The sequence below is a fragment of the Echeneis naucrates genome, chromosome 24 (assembly GCF_900963305.1).
Source record: "Echeneis naucrates chromosome 24, fEcheNa1.1, whole genome shotgun sequence".
In the NCBI taxonomy this organism is placed as follows: domain Eukaryota; kingdom Metazoa; phylum Chordata; class Actinopteri; order Carangiformes; family Echeneidae; genus Echeneis; species Echeneis naucrates.
In genome coordinates, this window is record NC_042534.1 from 675,776 (window position 1) to 702,969 (window position 27,194).

The following is a 27,194-nucleotide window of genomic DNA, read 5'->3' on the forward strand; positions in this document are numbered from 1 at the left end:
TCGGCCTTCTTATTTTTTAATGAAGAGGAGTTTAATATGAAAAAGCATTTCCTTTCCCTGAGGACATGAAGCTCTACATCAGTGTTGCTCTTATTTCTGAAACACATGGAGATTCCTCTCACAAAGAAACAGCCAGGACACTTCGTCCTCCGCTCGCTTGTATTCACAGACTTTTCCTCTTAAAAATCACAAGTTACACAATTAGTTTTGTTTTTTTTTGGAAGTCGGGTAAAAATGAAAAAACTAAATTTCATTTGAAGACAATAAAATGGGAAAAAAAAGATGACATTTCTCCTAAAAATATCCCCGCACCCCCCAATTATTCTGTTTTTTGAGTCCCACATTAATTAGTTTAATTCCAGTTGTATCTCCTGGAGGGGGGAGGAGGAGGGTAACTTCGGCTGGAGCTGTAGCCCTGAAAAACAAAATTTAACATCAGCTCAGTATTTCAAACAGAACAGAAATTTATAATCAGGCCTGTTATTTAATTCTCCATTTCATTTTTACTGAAAAAAAAAAAACCTAACTAAAATCAATGTTTTCTTCATTTATCAAATATCATTTAGAAATCCTGCATTTTTAAATCTGCATAAAAACATAAAAGGTTTAATGGATTTGAATTATTTTTGCTCCTAAAACGACAAAATCATACTCATTTGTTTTTTTCCTTTTTTAAATTAATGTCCAAACTTTTTATGACTCTTTTAGATAAAAAAAAGCTTAATTAAAAAGGTTAATTCAACCAAAATTAACACAAAAAGAAAAAGGTTTTATTTTTTTGTTGCTGCTTATTTCTTTAAAATGTGAAAATAAAACTAAATAAACAGAGAGACTGATATGAAAAAGGATTTTTGCTTCTTAAATATTTGTGTGAATTGACCCTTCAATGTGCCTGAAACCAGTTCAGTGGTTTGTTTTACTGGTTCAACTCTGATCACCTTCACTATTAGAATATTTATCATTACATTAAAATCCTGACAAAAGATTAAAAAAATAAAAATAAACATGGACTTTTACCGAAGCAGGAAGTCTGAAAGAAAACTTCAAATTCAATCAACTTAAAGTCACAAATGTTGAATAACTGAATCTTTATTATTTTGAAATGCTTCCTGCTTCACGTGTCTTCAGATGAGTTAGTGAATGAAATAAAATAATTGTCGGTTTGATCTTTTTATAAAATGTTTCTGTTTTAGATTTCTAAATCGAGTGTCTTTTTGGTTTAATAGGATAAACACGAAACTGAGTATTGAGTTAAAAATTAAACCGATTCTGTTTGATGAAACTTTTACTTTGTGAGAAAAATGACTTTTCTTTCATTTTAATTCTGAGCTGCTGGTGAACACGACACCCTTTAGCCCCGCCCCCAGCCCGGTTTGCCGCCGTTACCTGATGCTGCTGGTTCCGGTTGTCCCTTCGATCGTGCCAGTCGTCCCTGCGGTGATCGAATCGCTGCTGCTGCTGCTGCTGGTGGTAGCCGCCGCCGCCGCCGCCGCCGCCGCCGCCGCCGCCGCCGCCCGGCCCGGCCCCTCCCTGGCTTCGGTTCATGTTCTGCTGGTACGCCGAGCGCTGCGACTGCATGGACCGGTCCCAGCCGTGACCGCCGCCCCTGTACTGCTGCTGCTGCTGCTGCCTGGAGACACACACGCATGACAAAGCTGGAAAGTGGAGCTCTCACTCGTTCACGTCGTCTCTACATGAAAACAGATTTTACAGGTTCCGGCTCTCTCAGCTCCGGGTTGTGTTCTGGTCTGAAGTGGATGTAAAGACCTTGACAGAAGAAGTACCTGCACTCCAAATGAAAAATGAACCAGAGTGGACCTGTTAATGCAGCTAACGCACTTCATCACTGGATAGGAAGCTCCAAATAACACTTTATTCTCTTTTCATTATCTTACATTTTCAGGTCATCACAGAGTGAAGTCAAATACTTTAAACAGGTTAAAAACATTTCGGAGGAGCAGGCCTCTACAACCTCTTTATTAATTTCTCCTTTATTCTGATAGTTTCACAGAGTCAGCTGGACAAAATGAAAGCTGAAGCAGCTCTTTATTTCTGATTAAATTCAGACAGAGTTCCTGCCTGCTTTGTTTACAGGTCCGACTCTGGTTTAAATATTTCTTACTCATCTGATATGCGAGTTTGGGCTGAAAAAAAAAAAATAAAATGATTCATTTATATTTTCTTCATCTCAAGCTTCAGTATTTAACAATTAGAATGCAGCTGACAAAATAACTGACCAATTATCTATTGCCTTATTCATAAATTTAGACAGTTTCAAAGAGAAATGATAAATAACCCGCTCTTGTAAAAGTTATGGGGCTGCAAATCATGATTCTCCTTCATCCTCCATGAATGCGTTCAATAATTCCATTCATCATCAGGAAATTTTCTAAAATGTTTCAGATCCTTAAAAAGGTGACATCCTAAAATGTCTGCCTGATAATTTACCAAAAACACAAAGAAACTGATCACAGAAGACAAAGACAAAAATATTTAAAATATCTCCTGACTCTAAATGATTAATTGATGTTTCTGTGATTTAAAGACATCAGCCATGTTGCTGTTTTCCATCTCATTGATGGACAATTAAAACAATTCATAACAATAATAATTATTAGTATCAGCTCTGAAAAGAAGCTGGAAGGTTTGATTCAGATCTTCCATATTAATTATTAATTTTTAATTATTTTTGCTACCTGGAGTTTTTATTCTGTTAATTAGGAAATCAAACTCTAAATGTTTTATTTCATCACTGATGTGTTCAGATTTCTTCACGCTGGGTTAAGGGCTCTGATGATGCTGATCCTTTAATGCTGCTTTCCAGTGACCTCCCTAAAACCCCCATCGACTTGCGTTTGCTGAGGGATCGAGCTCTCAAAGAGATAAAACGGGCTTTCCTCAGAGACGATCGAGCGTCCGCGCACATGAAAGGGCGGCGAGTATGAAATGGACCATATTCACATATGGCCAGGATCGCCCCCGTCCCCAAAATCAGAAGGGCCGCGTCGCATCCGTGGGACCCGGCCGTTGAGCCGGCGCACCGAGGCCCTCCAAACACGCCGCCGGACAATGTGTCAATCCGACGGCGATATTAAAAGTCTCTTCTGAGGAACAATGAAGAGAGAAGGAACTGAGAGCGGCAGCCCCATCCCTCATTACTGAACCATGTCACACTCAGGCCAGAGCCGGACTTAACTGAGCCCTGGAATCCATAATCCCCACTCTCCAAGTTCCTCCTGCACTTCATTTGGTCCAGTCCTGAGTAGTTAAAGAAACTGTTTTCAGTTGCTGCTAATAACTACTGACCCGAGGTGACATGGAGCCACAATGGGCCTGAAAAGTTGAACCAGAGAACCTGATTAGGACTCTGGAGAGGCCCGGAGCCAGAATCAATAGCCGGTCTGTGCGGACTGGGCAGCATCGGTGCGGTGAGACGCCGCTGCCTCCAACAGCATTAGTGATGCCTCATTAAGTTGCACAAACCTCCTCAAGAGAAATTTGTTTTAGACTGATGGGGAAAATTCTTAATTCAGCAGCAGTGGCAGCAGAGCCCCCCAAAGGAGGGACGGCAGAGCGCTTGTGTGAAAAGGCTGGGGGGGGGGGGGGGGGGAGAGCACAAACTGAGGTCCCAACATGTTTAAGTCTACCTGTGACTGGAGAAAGGAAGCACACGGGGCAAGTGGGAAGGACAAAACCAGAGAAGGTAGATAAAGATAAAGCTCATTTTATGAACACAGGAGGAGCTGAAGAGGGAAAGGGTGTGTTAACCACAAACATTTACCTGTAATAACCAGAACACACAGGGCAGCCGACTCACCTTGGATACTGGTGCTGCTGGAAGGAGGGAGGCGTTCCCAGCAAACCGCTCTGCCTGGAATCTGCAGAGAACAAAAGACGAGATGTTCTGAAGTGGTTCTGCCCAGACGAGTTTGGAGTGTTTCACCCTTTTAGAGCCACATTAGAGATTTTCTGTTTCTTCACTCCTTTTTTCCTCATTAACTCGTCATTTTTAATAATGTCTGCACATATTAAGAAGCAGCTGATTCTGTCTGATCAGTTCAGACTTTCTTTGTTCTGTAATCAGGGAGAGAAGCTCAGAAAACAAGAACTAACTAAAAACACACTGAATGTTTCCTTCTTCTCCAAAGAAAAGTTCCTCTCATGTGTTTGGGTCGTTTCTGTCTTTATCTGATCAGGAGTTCTGAAAATTAATGATGAAAAATCAGCTCCAAATATCTGATTGTCTTTATTCACACAATAAACTCAGAAACAAACAGGACTGATCCAGAGACTCTGATTGGCTGTGACATCACCCACCGGAGCCAATGGGAGCATCTGATGTAGAGACGTGACTCTAGATGTCACCATCAAAGATGGAGGATGAGAACGGACGGATAAAGACACAGAAGGAGTCAGAGTCGGACTGATCCAGATCAGCTGATTCTGTTTCAGGAGGAAACTCTTCCTGTGGACTGACGACGGTGAGAGAAATCTTTCATCTCTGTTTTTACTGCAGCTGTGATGAGAAAGTTTTATCTCAAACTTTTAACACAGCTCAGTTTAAACACTCAACCGGGTGACAAAGTAGAGAGATATTAATCTTTCACATCATCTGAGGTTACTTTTATTGCCTCAAACTGCTGTGAGACTGAAGGGAATCCAGCAGTTTGACTGTTTAGAAACAAAAAACAATGAACGCGACAGACAGGAAGACTAATTAACCCCGTTCGTGTCGACTTTAACCTCAGAGATTAAGAAGAGAAAGAAAAATATCAACTATTTCATTTTAGTCGTGCATTCTGAATGAATCAGTTGTCATGATAAAATTAAGTTCTTTCTGAGGAGTGGAGGGGGAGGGGGGGCGTGGACGGGGAGGGAGGGAGAGAGCAGGAGCTCCACATTTGCATTTTTGTTCAGAAAATGAAATAAGCATTCAGCCGGCAGCATTGTGGACACCTCAAGTACCGCGGTTCCATTGCTGCAAGCCCTTCACAAAGACACACTCTTAAAAAAAAAAAAAAAAAAAAGAGAAGCGGATGGCTTCTTCCAGATTCACTGTTGCCACGGCAATGACCAGCTGCAAGCTGCGGACTTGTTTGTTTATAGGGGCAGGATGCTGAGTGGATCAGCTCAGGGTGGGTGAAGGGTGCCCTGAAAAGGACCGGAGCCTCGTGTTTACAAACCGGAGGAGGAGTCAGTGTAAAAAACAAACAAACAAACAAACAAACAAAAGAAACCCGAACCTGATTAATGATTGATTTCAGTTCACATTTCAGGGACAGTAAACTGAAAGTCGAGTAAAGAAATATGTATTAAGATACACCGCTCATTGGAGTCCCTTTACCTCCGAAGAAAATTAATTTGAAAGGACATTTTCCCATAGACTTCAATAGAATCTGCGTCCTGATTAGGCAGAATAAAGGTTTAGGCTTCCTCAGTATTTACTGCTCAGCCAATAATCTCTGTGGTTGTGTATGCTGAATGAGATATCTGGTATTTATACTGTGTGAATGGCCATTTAGCCAAACTGAATATTACAATCCTAAATATTTTAATAATTTGAGATCCCAGATCTTCGACAAAAACAGAAATTACCTGAAAACGACCTGAAAATAAAACAAAACACACAAGTGCATGTAATGAATCTGAAACCTGAGTTTTAACTGTATAATAAAAAAAATATGAGCTTCTCCAAAAAACATTTTTACTAAAGGAAAGCTGTTTTGCAGTTTTTCAGTCGATAACCTGAAGGGAAGTCAAGTAGGAAATTTTCCACCAGTTCTCTGCTGCTGCTGCAAAAAGCCACAGTTACCAGCCAGCAGGCGGACTGCTGTCAGTGCATTATCATTTTATTTTTGTCATTCAGTTTTCATGTTTGATTATCTCCTCCACCAACAAACCTTAAGTGGACCACCCAGTTGGGCTCCAATTATAAACTCCACAACACTCTGCTCTTCTTTTCCTCATCGCCAGGAGTGACTCAAAAGAGAAAATTACAAGTGGACACCTGTCAATCTCCTTAATTAACAATGATCTGAAAGTGTATAGACCTCCAGTCTGCGTCGGACAAAAGCCAACGAAGGATTACGCTTTAAATCCTTAAAACACGCTGTGTCCACTGTATAATGCAGGGATTACAACCTCGCTAAACAACTAAACGTCTCTCCCCACCTCTTTTCAATTAGTTCAGCGACTATTTGACTCAGCTCCCGTCCAGTCGGTTCAGGTCTGAGGACAGAGCCAGGACACCAACTCCTCTGTCTGCCGGACAAAGACGGCCAACAGATCCTCAAATCTTCATCACCTTCCTCCTTCACACGTTTCACAAACCAATAATCAATTTCAGGAAAGATTAAAACTCCTGAATCAGAGACAGTTGAGGGAGATGTGGCAAGAACATTTTTCTAATCTTGAAATATTTATATCAAAGAAATTAATATTTCTCTCTATAAAAATGAAAAAGTGTAATGTAAACAAAAGTAGCAATGAGATGGTCAAAATTTGCCAAAGTTGGATTTAAACAAAAAAAAGTACTGAAGAAAAGGATTTTTCCTTATAGCGGAGAAAAGTTTTGTGAGGATAAAACCCAAACAGCTGTATATGGTGAGTCCTTGATGGAGCAGCCGGCGTGAGCAGCTATTATGTGCAGTTGTTACTCTGAAGTGGCTGGGGAGTTGGGCCGCTGCGGCCGCTGCATTAAACCGTTACTTTGCTGCCCCAGTTAAAATTTGGTGTCACTGTGTGTAAAGACAATAATGGCCACCAGCAGAGACTCCCCGGCTGGTTATTAAACACCAGCTGGTCCGGCTGCAGCACACAAAGCCCCGCAGCATGTTTCAGAGGCGGCGTGTTGACACATCACCGCAGGAGGTAGCTGTGCTGTCAAAGGGGGAAGTTAACTTTGGTTTCAACCCTCTTCAGAGTGCATCGCACACCCGATCAAATGGGATCCTCCCGGATGCTTTTATCAGAGGGGGCCACTGTGTCCAGCGGAGCCACTCCACAGTCTCATTACTGGCCCCGGACTCCCACAACGCTAATCAGCTACCACCCCCCCTTAACCCAAAAATCACAAAAGCCCAGCACAGCAAAGCCTGTAGTGATTACTGGCCGAGCTGAGGATTGGCCCTGAGAAAGTGTTATCTGGACAATAGCTGCTCCGGGCTCCTGATACAGAATAAGGCCTAATTGTTTAGCTAATCACATTCCTCGGGCTGCCAATATCACAGTCGGTCCACGCTAAGTCCCGTTGTTATCAATATCACACACACACCTACTGAAACACGCTCTGGGCAAGGCCAGGTGTAAATACAGAATTTGGCTGGACCATGTTTGGGTTTATGAACATGTGAAAAAGAAAAGGAAAATAAACAAAAAACAACAGACTGACTGAGCTGCTTGTTCATTCGCACATATGGACGACGTCACTGTTTGCAACTAAAACAACAAACATGTTGTGTTGAAGACTACACTAGAGACCATAAACTCATCAGGAAAATGTTTACTGAGGAGGAAGAGGGAAATTTTCCCATAGACGTCAATACAGTCTGACTTCCCCCTGGATGGTTATTGAACAGAATGCAGGTTTAAGGTATTAAAGCGTCCACTTTAACATTAGCAGGTATCCCTTTCAGGGCTCTGTGCTCAGCCATTTTTTTTTTTTACTTTAAAAATGGAGCTGGTAGACTTTTTCTGTTAGAAATCCAACCAAGAGCAGCACTTGGCAACAAGTGGAAGAAAAACTTTCTTTAAGAAGCAGAACAAGCACTACACCCTCGGAAATGCTCACTCAGTAACAGCTGATGTAGCTGTGGCTTGCGGAAACTAAATAAAACATAAATTCTACTTTCCATGCTGACACACTTCAGCTGATAAAATAAAAATGTGCTCTGTCACAGGATCACAGATGACAGATTTCCAATTATTAAAATAACACTTTCTTTGTGAATGGCGAAAAATATGTATATATTTATATGTATATACAGAGAGAGCGAGCCAGTTAGATTAAAAAAAAGTAAAAATAAAATAATAGTGTCCTGGGCTGCTAATTGGAAAGTTTAGCATTAAGAACAAGCAGCAGAGGCCAGGAGAGATGTTGCTGCAATCTGGAGGAGCTGAAAACCTCCATTTGCATCAAGTGCCACCACAATAGCCACAACTCCCCCGCACACTATCAGTGGGCAGGAGAGATTATTCATCTACTTGCAAATTGGCACATCAAAGTCAAACTGGAGAAGAGCTGGCAGAGGAGCAGGGCTGAGGCCAGGGCCAAGCACAGACCGTGATTAGGAGCCGGGAAACAGATTCTGTCTCCATATGTGACGAGGCGTTCGACCGTCCCTCATGTGACCAACAAAAGGGAACTGTTTAAATCATACATCACTTATCTGAGCCTGAAGGACTGCTTTTCCATTTATGATCGTCACAGTTGGAGTTGGGAACATTTTGCTTAATTCAATGAACAATCAATCAATTATGAGAAAATAAGACCTTAAATGATGACTATTGTTGGTTGACTTCTTCTGTGGCTGAATCAGTGATTAGAAACTAGTAGAGAAGAAGCTGATATTTCCATTTTTCCTGTGTGATTTCTTTTAGCAAACTAGTTTAAAGCCAGTAAATTGAAATTAGAGAAAATTAGAGAATCATTCATATGGTACCACAAAATGTAACTTCACTGTATTTTAAAGTATAAAAATCTGATAAAATTATTTGAAAATCCAGTAAAACCAGATCAGGGAGACAATTAGAAGAGAGATTTCCTCTCTCAATATAAAAACTCAAATATGACAACTGTTCTTTTCACTGCATTGACATGATTCAAATAATATCTAATCTTAATTTGAGAACGAGTCGAAATGTGAATCAAATGAAACTTTGATTTGCACAGCTTCAACAACACAAAATCATTTTGATGCATTGTTCATGACAAGGTTACAACACTGACAATTCACCCGATAGCAAAGTTCCTTTATGACAGCTGAAGTTCAGTCATTTTTAGAAAAAGCTAAAACTAACTCATGCCACACTAGCATCTGTTAACTGTATAAAAACTATAAAAAGCAGTCATATCTTATTGAAGTCTATGGGAAAACGTCCCTTCAATACATTTTTTTTTTTTTAATAAATAAAATTTTTAAATAAATGGGGGTAAGCTCCACCTTCCCTCCACTTTGTTCTTAAACTTCGGCCTCAGCCTTATACTTAACTGGATTTTAAGACACTCCTGCTTTGACGGTTTCACGTTTAAAATTCTTTACCTCATCAGTAGTGATCATCTAGACTGGACTCGCATTTCCTGCAGTAGTGAGGCCGACTTACGTGGGAAAGGCTGGTGTCCGCTGCTGTGTGGAGGTCGGTAGCCTCCCTGCTGGTAGGCGTTCGGTGGTGGAGTGTTGCTGTACTGTCCTCCGCCGTGCTGGTTCCTGTTCATACTGTGGCTGCAGGGTAGAGGAGTGGAATCTGGTTTAATTTGTCCTTTAAACAACCAAAAATGATCACCAAGTACTTTAACATGAAGGTGCATCAGATGCTCCATCTCTTCCAGGCCCAGGAAGGTGCTGAGACCTGGACCTGGTGTGCTCAGCCTCGCCCTCTGTTTGCTGCCCCGTGTTGAGCCAAAGGTGAGCCGAACTTTGCCTTTGGAATTGTTTAAGCTGAGCGTGGGGGCAAATCCTCTTTATTTACTGATCATTCCAGCAAAACTAATTGATGAGGTCACTGATTTCTGAATGAATTGACCAAATGTTTATGTAGTAACCTGCCCCTTCGGCTCCTATAATCTACTTCTTTGCTGCTGTAACATGTGATGATGTTGCCGGTCAAGCATCAACTATTAACGAGTATAACACATTTGTCGGCTCGCCCACCCAATGTGACCACCAGCTGTGACCGCAGATATCACGTGTCAATAAATCTTCGCTTGAGTTAAAATGGCTTAAAAGTGAATTCTGATATTTGCGTGATTTGAGTCGACAGTCCTGCTGATTTATGAGGGTTAGATAACGTGGACACTTTATTTTGCAGCTGTAATGAGAGACCGCCCTGGATGATGATCTCTGCTGTCCACTCCATTATTCGGCCTCACACTACATGTCATCTAATTTTAAAATCAAAGCTACACAGAGAGAGAGAGAGAGAGACAGAGAGAGAGAGAGAGAGAGAGAGAGAGAAATCGAAGCAATTTTCTCCTGGTTTTTCTGCTCAGCAGCCTCAAAGCACCTGCCTGTTTGGCCCCATCAATGCACATAACTGCCTGAATTACTGAATTGACTCAGAAGGAAGACAAAAAAAATTGGAATACATGGTTTTTCTTCAAATCACTGCATAATTAATTCCCAAACACGCCACAGTCGGGCCGAGCCAGATGTTCAATTATTCACATTTCCTTAATGATAATATCAATGTGTGGAGGAGAGAGCTTAGATCATAATCAAGGATGGCTGGTTAATGGGGACTGTTGGGGAGGGAGGGAGTGTGGGGGGTAACAAACATTTAAACTCATTTTCCATTTTAAAATACTGTACAAATCTGAGTCACTGCAGAATCAGGAGTCATTGTTTCACGCTGCTCACCAGAATATCATACAACACACAGCACCTTCATCAGAGCAAAGGCTTTAAACGACTGACTTTCAAAACACTTGACAGCAGGAGGAGGATGATGAGATGATACTCAAAGCTGGAACTAACTTTAAGTCGAGGAGCTTTACATTTTTTGCAAATGTATTTGCAGCTTTATTCGTCTCAACAGAAACTTCATAGCAGGAGACAATATAAATGTAAAAGATGTGACGTCTCCACTGAACACTGACAGACTTACTTCAGAGCCCTGAAGCCGGACTGGCCCAGGTGAGCCTGCTGCCTGTTGGGATTGAAGCCCAGCTGGGGTCTCCATGGCTCCCGGTTCCCCTTCTCCCAGTCACCTGGTTTGAGGACTTTATTGGGAATCCTAAAAACAAACAAACTGAGTTAAAGCTGCACTGGAGAATACTTTTCCGTTTTTATATTATGTTTTAGTAATTATCATGAAGCGTTAGGCTGATCGTGCTGATTTCGGTGGCTGTTATTTTCAAATAGCCAAACAAAAATAACATTACTTCTTGTTTGTACACATTTAGAAAAAAATTGAACTATATCTTTTTAAAGATTTAATTCTTCACTAAGAACTAATGTCTTTGGAGCTGAAAGCAACAGACAGAAGGAGGAGGTCAGAAACCGCTGCATGACAGAACTGGTATATAGTTGGTTTTTAAATGATTTCATGTGATTGTGGGACAATTGGACGAAATATAGGCTAATACCAGACTCGTCCTCTGACAATATGGAGTGGAAAATGAAAGAACCGTTAATGTTTAGAGAAGAATTTCTGCAAAAAATAAGAGTTGAAAGAAGGAAAAAGCCTCACTTGGCTCCAGGCAGGAGGACCGCCTTGAACACAAAGCCATCTGCATACTGTGGATCCTTGAACTTCACTCTGGAAAATAGAGGAAAAAATCATTTTCAACGAGTCAAGAGTTCCATTAGCTCACGTTTTAAAAGAGTTTTTTTTTGTAAGGGGAAAAAAAATCTCCCCTTCAACACAGAGATTTTAAGTTGGTTATGTTTAATGTCGAGGATTATTCTGTGATGAAGTGTTGTGGTCTTCCTCTGAACTACCCTCGCCTGCTTCACGCTGTCATTTTCCTACATTACTCCTGAATGTCTTTTCACCCCGGCTGAATGGCTGCACACTCCTATTATTGTAATGAAAGGGGGCATGCAGATATAGAGCCCAATGCTACGATCTAAAATTTATCTGTTCTGAATCACCAGGAGAGACACAAACCACATCCAAAACCTGGTCTGAGGCTGTTTGTTAGGCTTATATTTTGGAAGGTTTGTTTACTTTGATAGTCTGATCATGTACATTAAATACCACAAATTAATATGCAGCTGACACCAGTTCTTTGAATTACAGGATTCATTTCCTCTCATTTGTGCTTTTATATATCTTTCAGCTCAATATCAGAAACCATTTAATTATCAGATTCACTCATTAAAGTGATGCTGTAGTTATTTTAAACAAGTGTAATGAGTTTGTGTTGTCTATGCTGTGACGCTGAATTGCCGATGCTGGTTTGTTATGTAGATTTCCAGCTGGTGTTTGTCAGATTATGACATCAGCAGCATCTCAAGGCTCCCAGATGTACGCGCGCTCAAAGTTCAATGCTTTCAAACGTTAAAAACAGGCATCCTGCAGACACTGAAATCAACTGAAAATATTAAATATACACTCGGTTCGAAGTTTATTAGCAACAATTAGCTAAAATGGACGTAGTGTAATACAACAAGACTGCAATCCAATCTATGCAAATAACCTTTATGATTTTTTTTATCATATTTATATTGTATAAATGATCCTTTTTCAGCCTTTACTGTGTGAATGCTCTTTGTTCATATATATTTTTGAATATAGCAAAGATTAATAAGATCCAGTGATCTGTCATTAAATCAGAAAAATGTATTAATTGTACCTCTGAAAAGTTGGAAACACAATCGTGTTCTACATCAGCTTCTTCTTTCCTGTTTTCCATCTTTTGTTAATTTAATTTGTTCTTCAGTTCGACCATCAGTGATTATTTCATGACAGATTCATAAAATGATTGAAATATCAATTCTCACCCTATTGAACTGTTGTGGGAAATGTCCCGTAGTGTGGGGATGGGGGATGCCACCGTCCTGAAGAGAAAAAACAAACATTAAACCAAAATGAATGAACAAAGTCAAGTTGGACTTATCACACTGGGCCGCCTCAAAAACAAATATGGGACAAATTGTGAAAAAGAGAGAGTAAAGCAGGTGTTCCTTACTTATCTGGTAGAATGGGGTTGTCATCAAGATTTAATTCACCTTGGATTCCATGGCACAGCTCTGCAGGGATCTCAGTGCCCTGAGGAGACAGAGCTGCTCACTGACCAATGTTGGGATGAAATGATGATGTGCATCAAAACCCCCCCCCCAAAAAATACTTTTTGTCCTGCAACATCCAGACTGTGCTCATCAGTTTTCTGTAGTGAACATATGATCACCATTTCCATTGACATCATCACTGTAACTCCTAAAGAGTCATTTCACATCTCAAGTCTAGTTGCTTCCATTTTACACAGATGGGCCAAGACTGCAGTCAACATACAGCCTTCACAGGCCGAGTCAGAGCAGCACGACTTAGGTCGTCCAGTTTCTGTCCTTTCCCTGATCCACAAGGGATCCGATAAGTGGATCCTCTACAGCCAAACATATCCCAAGATTCACCGCGCAGCAGCACAGAGTCTCGTATTAGACTTAAATGTCAGTATCGGGTATCTGCCAAAGATACAACTACTAAAACTAAAATCCTACTTCCACCAGTATTGATATCTTTTTATCATATATTTTCCTTCTGCTCTATTTGCGCTATTGCTTTATCTTGCACTCTCATGCAACAGCAAAATCTTTGTGCAAACTTTCTGCAATAAAACTGATTCTAAAACTTCAAGTTGTTCTTGGAAAGGAAAAAAATAAAAAAATAAATAAAAGGCTGGTGGGGATTTCAACGTAAGGTGGAACAGATCCACACTGAAAATTTTTCATTTTCATTTCACTGCAGTCTCCACGGTCTACGATGGGAACATACTTTGTCGTTCAGAGGGGACTTCCTGTCTTTGACGACTGTCCTGTATCCATCTAAGAACTGGAGACGGTCTGAAAACTTATTCTCAACTGTAGTTTGTTTTTGGCTTACTGCTGCTCATGAAGACATTTTGACTCATTAAATAAAATAAACAAATGTATAATCAATATCACAAAATGCAACACCTGCAAAACCCAAAAGCACATCTGCAGCATAGCTGACTGATTGACTGTGTGTGTTTGTGTGCGCTACATCACAGTTAATACATTTCCTCCACCAAACAGTCAGGTTGTCAATGTGTCCTTCCTGAGTTAGTGTTGGAAAATGATCACGGCAGTGTTTCTGGAGAACTTTAAGATGATCTCTCAGAACATCAGGCCGTCAGTCTAATTCATCACTTACCTCGGGACATTCTGTGCGGTACAGCTCATGGATGAAGTCAAAGAGCGGGTGAGATTTGCTGATAAACAAAATGTCGCTTCCCAGGCTGTTCCTCTTGACTGCAACAGAGAAACAGAGCAGCTGGTCAGGGAGGGAAAACCAGGGAGAGGAAGGAAGCACCAACTAAATTTACCAAACAACTGAATTTTAGACATTCCTCAGTAGACACAGTAGTAAAAGAACTTTATAACTGATATTAAAGTACAAATATTAAACAGCAGTGGCACAAAACAAAAGTTGAGTGAACAAACATTAATTTTTAGACCTGAACCTCCTGACTCAGACTAGGTTTAAATCTGTGATTTTCACAAACAAAGAAGCAGAGCTGTGAAACACCAACTTTAATTAAAGCTCCAGTTAACTGTTGGGGCTGCTCTCACCTTCCTCGGCCGTGAGGTCGGCGTAGACATCCGCCAGAGCTGCCCTCAGTCGTTGTTCATCCACGAAAGGCAACAAGGCAACACCTTCAAAACAAAAACACACACAATAACTGCACTCGAAGTGACTTCTGAGGGTTTAATATGCCTGGAAACAAAACTGAGTAAAAATTACAATGCTCAAGTGTTTTTTGAGTCTGGATTTGATCTTCTCACCCTGTTGATGTTTAAAAGAGAAAAAGAAAAATTTGAATTTTTTTCCTCCTGTCAGAGCCAAAACCAGAAGAAAAATATAGCAGCTCATTGAGAAGCTGTACAAACACCGACAAATTAAATTGATTTCGACTTGAGGAGCAGTCAAGTCAAGGTGTTGATAAAGCAGTTTGAATAACAGTCCTAACATCATGACGCATAATAGAGATCTCAGTGTCAGACTCACCTTGCCAGGCGTATTTCTTGCCATTGAGATCAATGGCGAAGTCGTCAGGGTAGAAGTCAATGATGGAGGAAACCTGTGTCAAAAAAGAGTTTAACAGAAGCTGAAGAGGCTGACAAAATTACAACTGGCTGCAGTGTACTTTATATGTGGCAGAAGACAAATCGATTAGATTAGAACTTCAATTAATCTTAAATATATAGAAGAGGAAGAGGTCAAACATACAATCTTCATATAACATTTCATTGCTTTTTTCCCCCCAACATTTTTATCCATTTCTGACGCGTCAGTCTCTGGGCCTCGCCTCTGACTCTGGACTCTTAAAGGCAGACCTCCATGTGCTCTTTGATTCTCAATCAGCTCCAGGTTCTGTGTTAATCCAGTTAAAGTCTCAGAGGTCTCTGTCCTCAGAAATGCTCACAGCCTGGATTCAGAAACTGAACCTTAAAACCAGCTGTCAAGACTTCTAGAACTTTGTGATGACAAAGAAGCAGTAACTGCACCTGAGCTCCGTCTGAACCCACGAAAACAAAAGAGCTTGAGAACTTACTGGGCTGGTCATGAGGGTCCTCCATGTTTCAGGCAGGAAATTGCCGCTGGCAGCAGGAAACACTCCCATCAGCTGCTCCAGAGGCTTAAACTGCACACAACAAACACACACCAGGTATTTACACTCATTTGGAAATGGTACGTAATGGTTGTCAGTATCTAAAGATTTAAGTCATGAATACTTCACCAGCCAGTTTATCCCTTTTCTCTATAACCACACAAAATTCAAGTCAAGTGAGATCACAATCATTTGATAGATTAACTTTGATGTTGAACAAAACCAGTCCAAGACCGGTGAAGGCCTCTCACCGGTTTGGTCCCCTTCTCGAACTCGGTAAACATGTCTTTGATGTCTTTGAAGTCGGAGGCAAAAGGGGCGTAGTGGAACGGGAAGTACCATTTCCAGGAAGCACAGCCCTGAAAATCAACAGAGGTACTGACTTTAACACATCAGGAGAAATCCATCCACCGTCCTCCACACAAAATACGATCCCTGACTTCAACAGACGTTTCCACACACGAGGTTACATCCATGAACTCTTTTAGGGCCACAGTAAGGCTTTTGCTTTTTCATTGTTTTAAAAATGTATCCACATATTCAGAATGATCAGATTCTATCTCTGACTCAGTAAAGACTCTCTGTTCACTGTAATCATCACCTGATCATTTTATGGTTTTAGTTACTCAATGTTTCTGCTTCAGACATGATTATTTTTGACTGAAGAAAAACAAAACTTCTGTAATTTCACACCTTCATGATCTGTTTAGAAAATGACCAAAGATTAATAGAGAATCAGTTAATTCATTAAACAAGTTATTTCTATAAGATGAGGCAGAGTGAATGATTCTGCTAAATTAATCCTGGTGATGACACAGAAACTATATTTTTTAAATTGTTTTACAATGACCTTAATTTAGCTCATCAGATAGGAAATAAAATCTAATTTAATATGGAGGTGAAGGTGAGCACGACTTCATTTAATGTTCTGCCAAACTACTCTTTATTCTTTAAAGTGAATAATCGGAAGCAAAGCTTATCATTAAAAAACAAATGATTACTTTATATAACATAATAAAAACACAAAAACAGGAAATTTGAGAAGCTGGAGCAGAGTTACACACTTCAGCTTATATAGAATAAATAAAGATGAAGAGACTCATCAAAACTGCTGGTGATTCAGTTCATCTGAATATATTTTCTTCTATTTGGTGCATACTCAGTGATTTCTTCTTTGTACTACAGGACATTTTTATTTCACGAATCAGAGGTAAAGTCCCAACTAAGAAGGTTGTTGGACAAAATAAAGAAAAAAAAAAAAACCACAGAAATGGAAAGAAAAGCTTTTCTTTGCCCTTTCTCCACCAAAGTTCTCCTGCAGCACAAAGCTTCAAATCCAATCTGACATTTAAAAACCTGAAGGAGCCTGAATCTTGATGAGACTCCAGAATTAAACAACCGTTTGTTGCCACTGCACTTGAAACTACGATGGAGAGAAAAAAAATAAAGAAAAAAAATAAATAAATAAATAAAAAACGGCCCAGAAGCTGGAAAGAGACAGTGAGGTGGAACACTGAAGTGACAAGTGAGGAAAGCATAGCATGTGACACCTGCTGAGCAGGTTCTCCACCTGAGAAATAACCTTGCGGACACAGCGTTTCAACCACTTATACTTCCTGAGCAAACACACATCAAACCAAAGGACGACCTTCACTTCCCACAATCCACCTCTGCAGCGGTCCTCTGATAAATCCACCAATCTACACATCTTGGCCAATCTCGTCTCAAAGCTCACCACCACTCTATTATTAAAGATGGTCATTCAGATGATAATATGGGACTTTACCATGATAAAGAGGTGGAGGAGGCTCCCGGCTCCACATTCAAATAATGGCACAGATCATTTATGGTAATACGATGCCGCGTTTTGTCTTGAGGAGAAACTCATTTATGACTGTCGCCGAAGGGTCAAAGACCACAAACCAGGACAACACCAAAAATAAATTAATTAAAAAAAGTATGTTTCATTTACTGTCCTGTTTCAAAACAGAAAAAGAAATAAAGCTGCTCCTTCGGGTTAGATTTTACCAAATCCTGGTTTTATTTAGTCTGAGTCAGGATGATTATTTTTAGATTTTAATTTCCTTTTTTTTTTTTAAAACACTATAAATGTGATTTTTGTTCCTCCCCGTATAAAGAATATTTATCTTTATAAATACAGAAAAAGAAAACAATAATAGAATAAATAAATAATTGTGGCATCTGTCATATGGATACTGGGCTTGGCCATGTCGAGATTTTAGTAATGTTCAGATTAACTGTTCAGAAGCCATTTTAGCTTATAAAGTCAGAAAACTGGGGGAGAAAAAAAAGACCCAACAATCAACCCCCCTCCTGTGTTTATTATGACAGTGATTTGAGTGGGAAAGGTTATTTTTGTTCATATTTTCACTGATAAGACAACTATTGTCTTAGATCGATAGGGTATTTTGGGGACTTTTACTGAACAATCAATTTTCTGTACCGTTTGTGCTGCCAACAAAGCGGAGGGTGAAAACAAAGTGGGGAGTAATGAGTTTGTTAATATGAAGATGATGTGACAGAGGGACATCAGAGAGGAAACTGAATGTGATGAACGGTCCAAAATTGTGGTCAGTTTTGGCAAATATGTGGAGTTGAGAATGGAAAGCTGTTGTGGAATCAGGTTCAAACTCTGGGGTTCGATACTCTCAGCCATTGGCTTCTTACCTTTACAAGATAAACATATCCAAGAGCCAATTTGGTGTGGGTTTGATCAGTCTACTGCTGGATTAACACACTGACAGCTCCACCCATAAAGGATGCAGCATGATGCTGTTTGTATTCCATGAACTGAGCTTTCCAAGCACCAATGAGAGTAAAGAAGCAGGAAAACTCCTCCAGTTGTCGGTTAAATCAGTGGCAAAGTAGATCTTGTGTGACAAACAAATCCATGATGAACTGAATCTGTCTTCTAGAAACATGTTTTTAAGGCAACAAATGTTACCGTTGTCAGGGTTGCAAAGCGGAAAACACAAAAGGCCTGACAAAGTGACGCAGAACGAAGCGTAAATCTCTGTCACTCCGCTCTTCTGTGTTTGGTATGAACCCAGCTCTCCCTTCCCTCGTCACTTGGCCAGAGGTGTGTGTGATCATAACTCTGCAGCAGCAGACAGAACCGTGAATGTGTGGCAGCAGAGCGCAGACACGTCTCCGTCCGCTGAGGGCTTGCTAATGAATTCATCCAGAGCAGCCCCCTGAGACGGGCTTCGGCTTGGCGAGCATGTGGAGTCGACGCGGAGCGAGCCTAGACGGCGAGCACAATCAGCCTGAGACAAATCCCCCCGGCTCAGCCTGAGGCGCCCCGGCTCTTCTGGAGAGGGCCTGTGGCTGATTATTTCATTTCAAGATAAAGATCAATATTTTACAACAGTAAAATGATTTAGTGTATAATCGCATCACAAACACGGAGACGCCAGGCGCTTCAGGACAGAGGAATATCCACATGGAGGAATTCTTGACTTTTATGATAAAAAAAAAAAAAGAGAAAAACCTGTCGCTCAGTTGATGTCTGTTCTGTATAAAGTTGTTTTAAAGAGGTTTCTTTCACACATGATTCTCACTGTAATCAGGGATAGTAGCTCAGAAAACAAGGAGAAAAAAAAATATTTTCCAGATAAAAACTGTCAACTAAAGTTGAACACAAAGTTCCTGAGGTGTTTGGGTTGTTCTAGCTGTTCAAAGCTGATCTGAAGTTTCTATCTTTATCTGATCAGGAGTTCTGCTCATTCTTTGGAGCAGTAATTACGACAGCTTGGCTTCAATGTGGTCTTTGATTCTGAATCAGGTCCATGTTCTGTATTAATAAGAGTGGAAGTATCAAAGGTCTCAGTCCACAGAGAAATACTCACAGCCCATTTGAGGGGTTGAGTTTCAGTGTGTGTTCAGCTTTCTTGGAGGAAAGTCAGTACCTGGTAATAGTAGCGCAGCACCCAGCAGAGCCCCTCCACATACGACCGAACCACCTTCTTCCTGAAGTCTTCGTCCATCACGTCCACATCAAACTTGGTCTTGTAATATCTCTGCTTCCAGCCCTCCTCCCACAACCTGGAGCACAGACACATGGTTAGATTTCACAAGATTTTGTTCAGCCATTTATTTAAAGCTCTGACATCAACAACAGGATATATCAGTTGCCAGATTTCAGAGAAACACAAAAGAACAGGCTGGGACTATTTGAGTTGGTATGGCATGCACAGTTGTGACATCATAAAGTCCCAGGAGTCCTGATGGCTGAATTTAAGACTCTGAATACAGCCTGTGAGAATATATTTGTGGACTGACACCTTTAATCAAGTCCAATCAAGTTCTCTATTAATACTGTGAAAGTGCCAAAGACCACATGGATGTCGACCTTTAACATCTACCTTTAGACCCTTTAATTCCCTCTAACACATTTGATGAATCCAAATTCAGTGTTCCAGGTTTTTTTTCCTCCAGACTTTAAGAAACTCCAACTGATGCTGATGAGCTGACCAACCATCTAAGTCACAACTCCAGAACCCGTGAAATCCACCATGAACGACAACGGGGTGACTCTTATAAACAGGGAGACACAAAACGCTTAATCTACAGCTTCATGGTTTAATGAAAAAGAAGCTTACATTTTTCACTGGAGTTCAAGTCAGCATTGAGTGTGTAAAAAGCCGTTTTCAGCACACAACTGTGATGATACTGTGGCGTCAACGTGATAACTACACATACTGCACTGCTCAACATAATCAGTACTTACTGGATGAGACAATCAGATGACTGTTGTGGAAAATCTAAATGGTTCATTAACATGAACAATGTTCATGCATTGGCTATATATAAAAACTGCTTTGACTTCCTCTCTGCTGCTGGAATAGTTTAATGGCTTTGACTTCTTGGTAGATTTGGGGCAGCAGCGGCGTTCTGCTCACATAATCAAAGCTGTTCGGCATCTGTGTGGTGGATCCTCAGAGCGGTCTGCAGGGAGCGCTGACTCCTGAGAGGAAAGCCTCCATGAATACCAATTTGGCCCGACGGATTTAGCAGCTTTGACGTGCGCATCACAGAGGAATTTATTCGAATATTCCTGCTTTCCATATTAATCACGTGCAGAGGAAGGTGGGAGCTGTTCAGCAGAGGGCTGAGTGTGTGTTTGAGTGTGTGTTTAAGTGTGTGTGTGTGTGTGTAGGGGAGGTGGCAGGGAGTTAAACAGCTTGTGGTGCAGCCCGGTGGCATTAATGAGTACTTCTCTCTGCTTCTGTTTGTTAACACCACTTTCACTGACGGAGGCTGGTCTCCAAAGATTCACTTTTATTAACACACACCTATACACACAGCACAGACCCAAATGTCAAGAGTTTCTTTGTTCTTATCACCCAAATCTGGAATACCAACCATTTGAGGGAGTCTCTTGGCCGATTAGAAATATCGACACAATAAATTACTGATTCACAACTGGTTCGGTTAAAAACAAACAAATGTCTGTCTCGTAAAACTTTTCTCTGTTTGGCTCTCAGCCCCAAATCAATCAGACCATGTGGTCTTTGATTCTAAATCAGGTCTAGGTTCTATGTAGTCTGCTAAAAGTCTCAAAGGCCTCAGTCCACAGACCAGGACCATCTCGTGATCATCAATACTCTCAGAGTCTGCCACCCTCCCTCTCTCCCTCCACCATGTCCCCCCTTCCCCCCCCACCCAGATTTACCTGACAACGTCTTCTGGCTCTGGCTCGCTGTCGCTGTCCTCAGCTTTCCGCTTCACCCCCCTGTTTTCGGCACCTTCACTGGGCCCTGCAGATGACTGCACACGAAGATGAACAAAACAAAGATGTTTATCCTTCACCTTTGAGGTGATGTTGCAGTGATTTAATTATCAATTAAAAAGACAACAGGCATTAACATTTTTTAGTAGGCACTGCACCATTTTCAGAAGATTTAAATAAAAACTCTACATGATTAAACAATTTAGATATCAGTCCATTTTAGTTACAATATAAGAGCAAAGACATTGCACAATAATTTTTGTAAATGTGAAAAACTTACATTGCCTCCATTCCTCATCATGGCTTTCAGAGACTGAGCAGCATCCTGCAGGAAAACAGCAAAACTCAACCTGGATGCAATCTTTTCATGAGCAGGATGCATTAAAAAAGCTCCCTGTCTGACAATCCCTGTACCTTGTTGTGTTGCTCCCTGGAGTGCATCCTCATGTCGTAGGCCTGATGTCGGGCATTCTGGACAGGCTCAGGTCGGTCTCTCCTCCCCAGGGCATGAGGGGCAAACTGGCCCGTGGTCAGGTAGGCAGGGCCTTGTTGCTCTGCCTGCAGGGAAAAAACAAAAAACAGACATACATCAGGGCAAAATAATAAAAAAAAAAACTTCATCTCCTATGATTCATTTCTGTATAATTTGTTGAGAAACCTAAATTTGTCATTGAATATGGACTCATGTTTTACTCACCTTCATCCTCTTTCGTTTTTCTTTCATTCTTCTCTTGAAGCTTTCCTGCAAGAGAAAATAAAAAAATTAAGTCATCAGCCAGGATTGATGAAGACAAATATTGCTCCTGGTATTTGATATCACACAACTCAAAACTTTGTGAAGAACAAACTCTTACATCGTCCTCTTTGCGTTTCTTAAAGATGTTGTCCTCGGCCACGCCCACAGCCTGCATGATCATCTCCACCCGCTCTAGGTTGACGTAGCCGTTCTGTGTCAGGTAGCCCTGCAGCACACAGACCAGGTCACACTGGTGAACCAATTCTACTTAACTCAATTTATTTGTTTCCTACATTTCCCATAATGCATGTTCTCCATCATTAAAAGGGCATTGCATCCTTCAGACCAGGGATGATACTCACTCCAGTTTTGTGCACCACATCTTTGTAGATGTTGACCAGTCGATCAATTGCTCCCTCTCTGTAAGACAAAACAAGTGAGACGTGACTGGAGAGGTCAAACTAGGGACTATGATATAATACACAGAACTTTGAAATACAAACTATCGACCCTTGGAGAATCAGTGCTGAGATTTTTTTTCTTACGTATACCAATACTTCAGAACAAAAGAATAATAGAACATCAGGATGAGACATTGACTAGACACTAAACACAACTCAAATTTAACTGTGACAGCAGCATTTGGGAATTTGGCAGCTTCAGTTTTACTCTGGCAGTGAACCAACCAGCATTCAGGGCCTTATTTTATGGTTCCACAAATAACGAAGAGCAGAGAAAAACAGAACGCAAATCTGACTCTCTCCAGCATATTTTAGGATGATCAGTGTTGGAGGTGACAGTGAAGTGGTAGCAGGATTACCATCACTGTGAAAGTGAGTAATCAGGCAGTCTTCTGTATGAGAGCATTGGAAACACCTGCTCCATCTAAAGCGGCACAACACAACTGTTCTGCATTAACTCCGGGTCTGTGACGCTTAAAGAAACCTCAAGTACGATTCCACAAACCGTGAGAAAACTCTGTGAGAACATTCATTATACCGGTTCAGTTTTTTTTTTTTTTTTTACCTAAACCTGTTAGCTACACCTGCTGCCATTTTTTCTGACACAGATCCTGGAGCTCACCTGATTTCTAAGGACGGCAGGTGAGGCAGGAAGTCATTTCCAACAAAGAAGCACATGAAGACCCAGTCATCTACACTCCTCTCAAAGTCGAAGGTGAACGGCAGACTGGCCATGGTCAGCTCTCTGGCCAGGTACTGAAAACACAAGAAGGTGAACAGGGTTAACGAGTCAACCTGTGAAAAGCCACAGAATCCAGGGTGAGAACAGTTTAACTCCGTCTTCACTGATGTTCTTCAAAATTATCAACAAGAAAACATTTTAAGCTCTAAGGTTGAAAATGTAAGCTGGAGGAGGGGCTTTTCTTTACTCATACCAATACTGAACATATAATGAAATGTGCTGCTTGCATCTATCAGCTGTACTAAAGGACCCATAAACGAGGGAACTGACCTCACGCAGCACACAGAGTCGGATGAATATGAACTCCTGCTCGGCCACTGGCATCGTATCTGCGAACTCATCGTGCTAACAGAGAAAGAGGAGAATAAGTTTACAACACCTGAGTGTTTCTTAATTGTATAAATCTTACACAGAAGCTGATGTCAGAACAGGAAAAGGTCACAGGACTGGGCTGTCCTCACCTGTCCCTGCTTCTCTCGGGCTGTCCCCTGACAGTCTTTGATTTCATGGCCCATCTGTCCACAGAGCGAGCAGGGGCGCGGTTTGTTGGGTTTAAACTCCTCTCTGATGATGGTGAAGTTTGGCTCGTGGGTAGCCAGGCCCAGCATGATCAGGTCAGCTGATCAGTCACAAATCGAAAAGACAGATATTAATGCTCAACTGAGATTAGCAGCAGGTATTTAAACGTGGGTGAACCTGCTGAAAAAAACTGATTGGTGCCATCCTGAGGGCTCAAGTTAGATGAGGAGTCTTGTTTATGTGATTGGTGGAGTTACAGACTTACCATCGGCTCCACACAGGCAGTGGTGTGTGTTGGGGTCGTGGTGGGGCTGACCTGTGAATCACAAACATACAGGAAGTTCAGACTCCACTTGATTTTGAACAATAGATAAAATTCTTTGAGTTTGACTGAAGGTTTATTTTGTTCTAAAAGTCCAGAGTTTGGATTTATGTGTTTGTGTCCTGCTGCATTTTATGTGTTTTGATGTGAAGGTGGTTTTACTGCCTCTTTACCTCTCTGTCTCCTAATGAAGTCCATAATCTTGTGTTCACCTTCACCAGGAACGCTGGCATCAGACAGGAAGACCTGCAACAGACAGTCAGAGTTAAGTTTGAACACAAAAACAAACAATAAACGTGTTGTTCTTATTCATACTGAACAATGTTTGGTGGAAGTCATTCTTAGAAGTATATACACTTCTGTAAGTTGCTGCTTTTTGCCTGAGCAGCTTTAACACTCACTGTGACATTCCTCCATCCTGGATCATTGCTGAGTCGATCTGCGACGTAGTATCGGAGACAATGTGCCAGGTTGTCCATAAACTCTGTTCCCTCAAGGCAGAAAATGTCAAAATATTCAATTACAGACAAAGTCAGCTATTTTGTTCCTACGAATAAATAATGAACACGAAAGCAGCGAACTTACTGGAGTGATGCAATTGCTGTCGAATCGTTCTTTGATCTCCTCAGGAGGAAGATAACCTCCTGCAGAGCAAAATGAACGCATGAAGATTAGAAAAAGAGCAACATGCTGAATCTGAATGTGTCTTTCATGTCTGGATCTCTGGATGCCAACACTAAACCAGACAACCATTTCCTGTTTTGAAGGATTCACACACCTCTGCTGATGATCTCCTCCCTCATACGACTTTTCTCCTCCGTCAGCTCCACCCCTTCTTTGGAGGCACGAAACCGCCGGGAGCGCTGCTGGTTCATCTTGGCCCGAGGAGCCTGGTGGGGGACATAGCAGGGTTTTAGTTCTACAGATGAATCCAGGTCGGTCCTCAAAACCATTTAATGTATATTATACGTTTCTCTACATCAACTGAAAAAACATCAGATTATAATACATTTCTAATTTATTCAGCGACATCGATGGCATTACGTAGCCTTACTGAATAATGACTGACCATAACATTGATTTTAGCATGAAAAACAATATTTGAATGATTGAATAAGGGATAGGAGAGAGAATTATTTTCCGCTCCATAATAAAGGGAGGTGTCACCTAAAGCAGACTTTACTCAGGCTGCAGGTTTCTCTTCCTAAGTCACTCACCACTCCATCGATTGCCATGTAGAGAACTCTCCTGGGCCGGACAATATTAAACAGGCGATCGATGTACTCGAAGATGGCGACCATCATCTCATCTTCATTTTTTGGAGCAGGTCTGTGGAAAACAAGAGAACCTGTTTCCTCGTGGCTCATTTATACAGATTTATTAAAATTCTACTGCCATTTCAAAAAGCACTGCTGTATAAAACCTGATTTATTGTACATTTTTCATTTTGAGTATTGAGGCAGCAGTCATTTAATATATATATATATATATATATATATATATATATATATATATATTTTTTTTTTTTTTTTTTTTTTTTTTTTAAACAGGTACACCTTCTGACTCAACTCCTAATGGTTTTTGACAGATCAAAATATCAATTGATGGCTATCAAATCTGAGAAAATTGCAATAATTTTATAATACCACAAACGGGCAGTAGCTGAATGTCCTTACTTATCTTCTGGATGTGTGCAAGGATGAATGATTCCATTCATGTCCAGGTACAAGTTGTCAAACTCCACCTCGTTGGGGTTCGGTTTCGTTGTGTCAACAGGGATTCGGACTCCATTACACTCTCTTCCCTGTATAGGGAAAAAAATAAAGTTGCTGCATCAGCACTGTGATAGATAATTCATTAATGAGTCAGTTGTTTGACCACTTATTGAGCGGTCAGTGGAGCATGAAGTTAAGTCTACACTGATGGAATCCTCAGAACTGTATTCATTTCACACTTCAATCTGAATCTTTCATGATATGCGACCTGCTTTATAATGTTTTTTGTTATTTTAATCCTGATAATCTCACTGGATGGCCTTTGGTATGATAACGTGCTGGGGGTAAACTTGTCTTTCCTGATTAAAAAAAAGTGAAATTAAGATAAAGGTAGAGTCGTTTAACCAACAATTTGGTTGATTATCAAAAAAAATGGACGAATTTGTGTAGAAGCACAAAGAAACAGTGAGTGTCCTGTTGTTTTTGTGGGCTGGCTTCATTTCAGTGATTCTTTAAACGATATTAACTGTATGATGTTTAATTTTTTCGGCGGTAAAAACGGAAGCTTTTATTTGTGCCGGTTTGTTTACACTCACGACTCCAACAACTTTCCTTCGACTGACCGGAGACGACCCGAAAACAGCCAAATCTCACCAGATAATAACAATCTGGGACTAGTCGGATTTAAATTCGGTGACAACGGCTGGTTGGGTTTGTTCAAAGATAAATAAAATAAACGACGAACGGCTGAAACATCCGACACGACGCCGTTAGCGCGCCGGTTGCTAACTAGCATGCTAACTAGCTTACCTTCTCCTCCACACAGTGAACGATGATTGACGGATATTTCCGGCTGAGCCAACGGAAAAACGCCGGGACTCCCATTTCCGCTGCGGTGTCTCTCCTCTATTTTTTTTTTTATTTAAAAATGTGAACTCGTACGAAAGCGTTAAAATTGCTCAGTTAAAACACTAAACACGCAGATGGGCGCTACAGCTTCGACTACATGCTGCTAGCCCGTGGACATTGTGTACTTCTTCCGGGTTATGTCGTCTATTTCCGGGTCAAGTCCGGCCAACAGCGGAACTGCATGAAAACTAATTAATAATAAATAAATAAATATTTGAAACATCAGGGTTAGGGTTAATCAAACAATGAGTCCAGAAAAAACATAAAAATAATTAATTTGAATCTTAATTTAAGTGTAATAATATAATAATCGTGCAAATATGCTAACTCTCTTTATTCCTCTGGCCGTCAGGCTTTTAAATGTTGCGGTATTCTAACCTGTGAGCCATAACTTGTGTTTTTTTTTTTTTAATTAATTATTTATCCATTTATCTTTATTCTTTTAGTAACTGTATGTTCACTAATTTGTTCTGGTGCTCATGCTGATGTGTTGTCAGTTGATTGATTGGTAATTGTGGTTGTTCTGT

At 40.8% G+C, this 27,194-nt stretch overlaps 1 protein-coding gene across 1 annotated transcript; it reads right to left on the reverse strand.

The window, feature by feature from the left end:
- On the reverse strand, window positions 1–26,784 carry xrn2 (5'-3' exoribonuclease 2). Its single transcript, XM_029496717.1, has 31 exons — window positions 26,569–26,784; window positions 25,720–25,847; window positions 25,261–25,372; window positions 24,822–24,933; window positions 24,629–24,687; window positions 24,445–24,534; window positions 24,217–24,289; window positions 23,987–24,037; window positions 23,664–23,821; window positions 23,473–23,547; window positions 23,083–23,216; window positions 22,362–22,419; window positions 22,118–22,225; window positions 21,961–22,005; window positions 21,678–21,821; window positions 21,544–21,588; window positions 21,207–21,301; window positions 19,441–19,576; window positions 15,763–15,870; window positions 15,455–15,544; window positions 14,908–14,980; window positions 14,472–14,555; window positions 14,053–14,150; window positions 12,851–12,930; window positions 12,663–12,719; window positions 11,407–11,475; window positions 10,822–10,950; window positions 9,322–9,440; window positions 3,818–3,878; window positions 1,387–1,630; window positions 1–415 (listed from the first exon to the last, which is right to left on the reverse strand). The coding sequence occupies exons 1-31, from the start codon at window positions 26,641–26,643 to the stop codon at window positions 353–355; spliced, it is 2,973 nt and encodes a 990-aa protein (XP_029352577.1). The 5' UTR covers window positions 26,644–26,784; the 3' UTR covers window positions 1–352.
- Window positions 26,785–27,194: the final 410 nt, after the last annotated feature.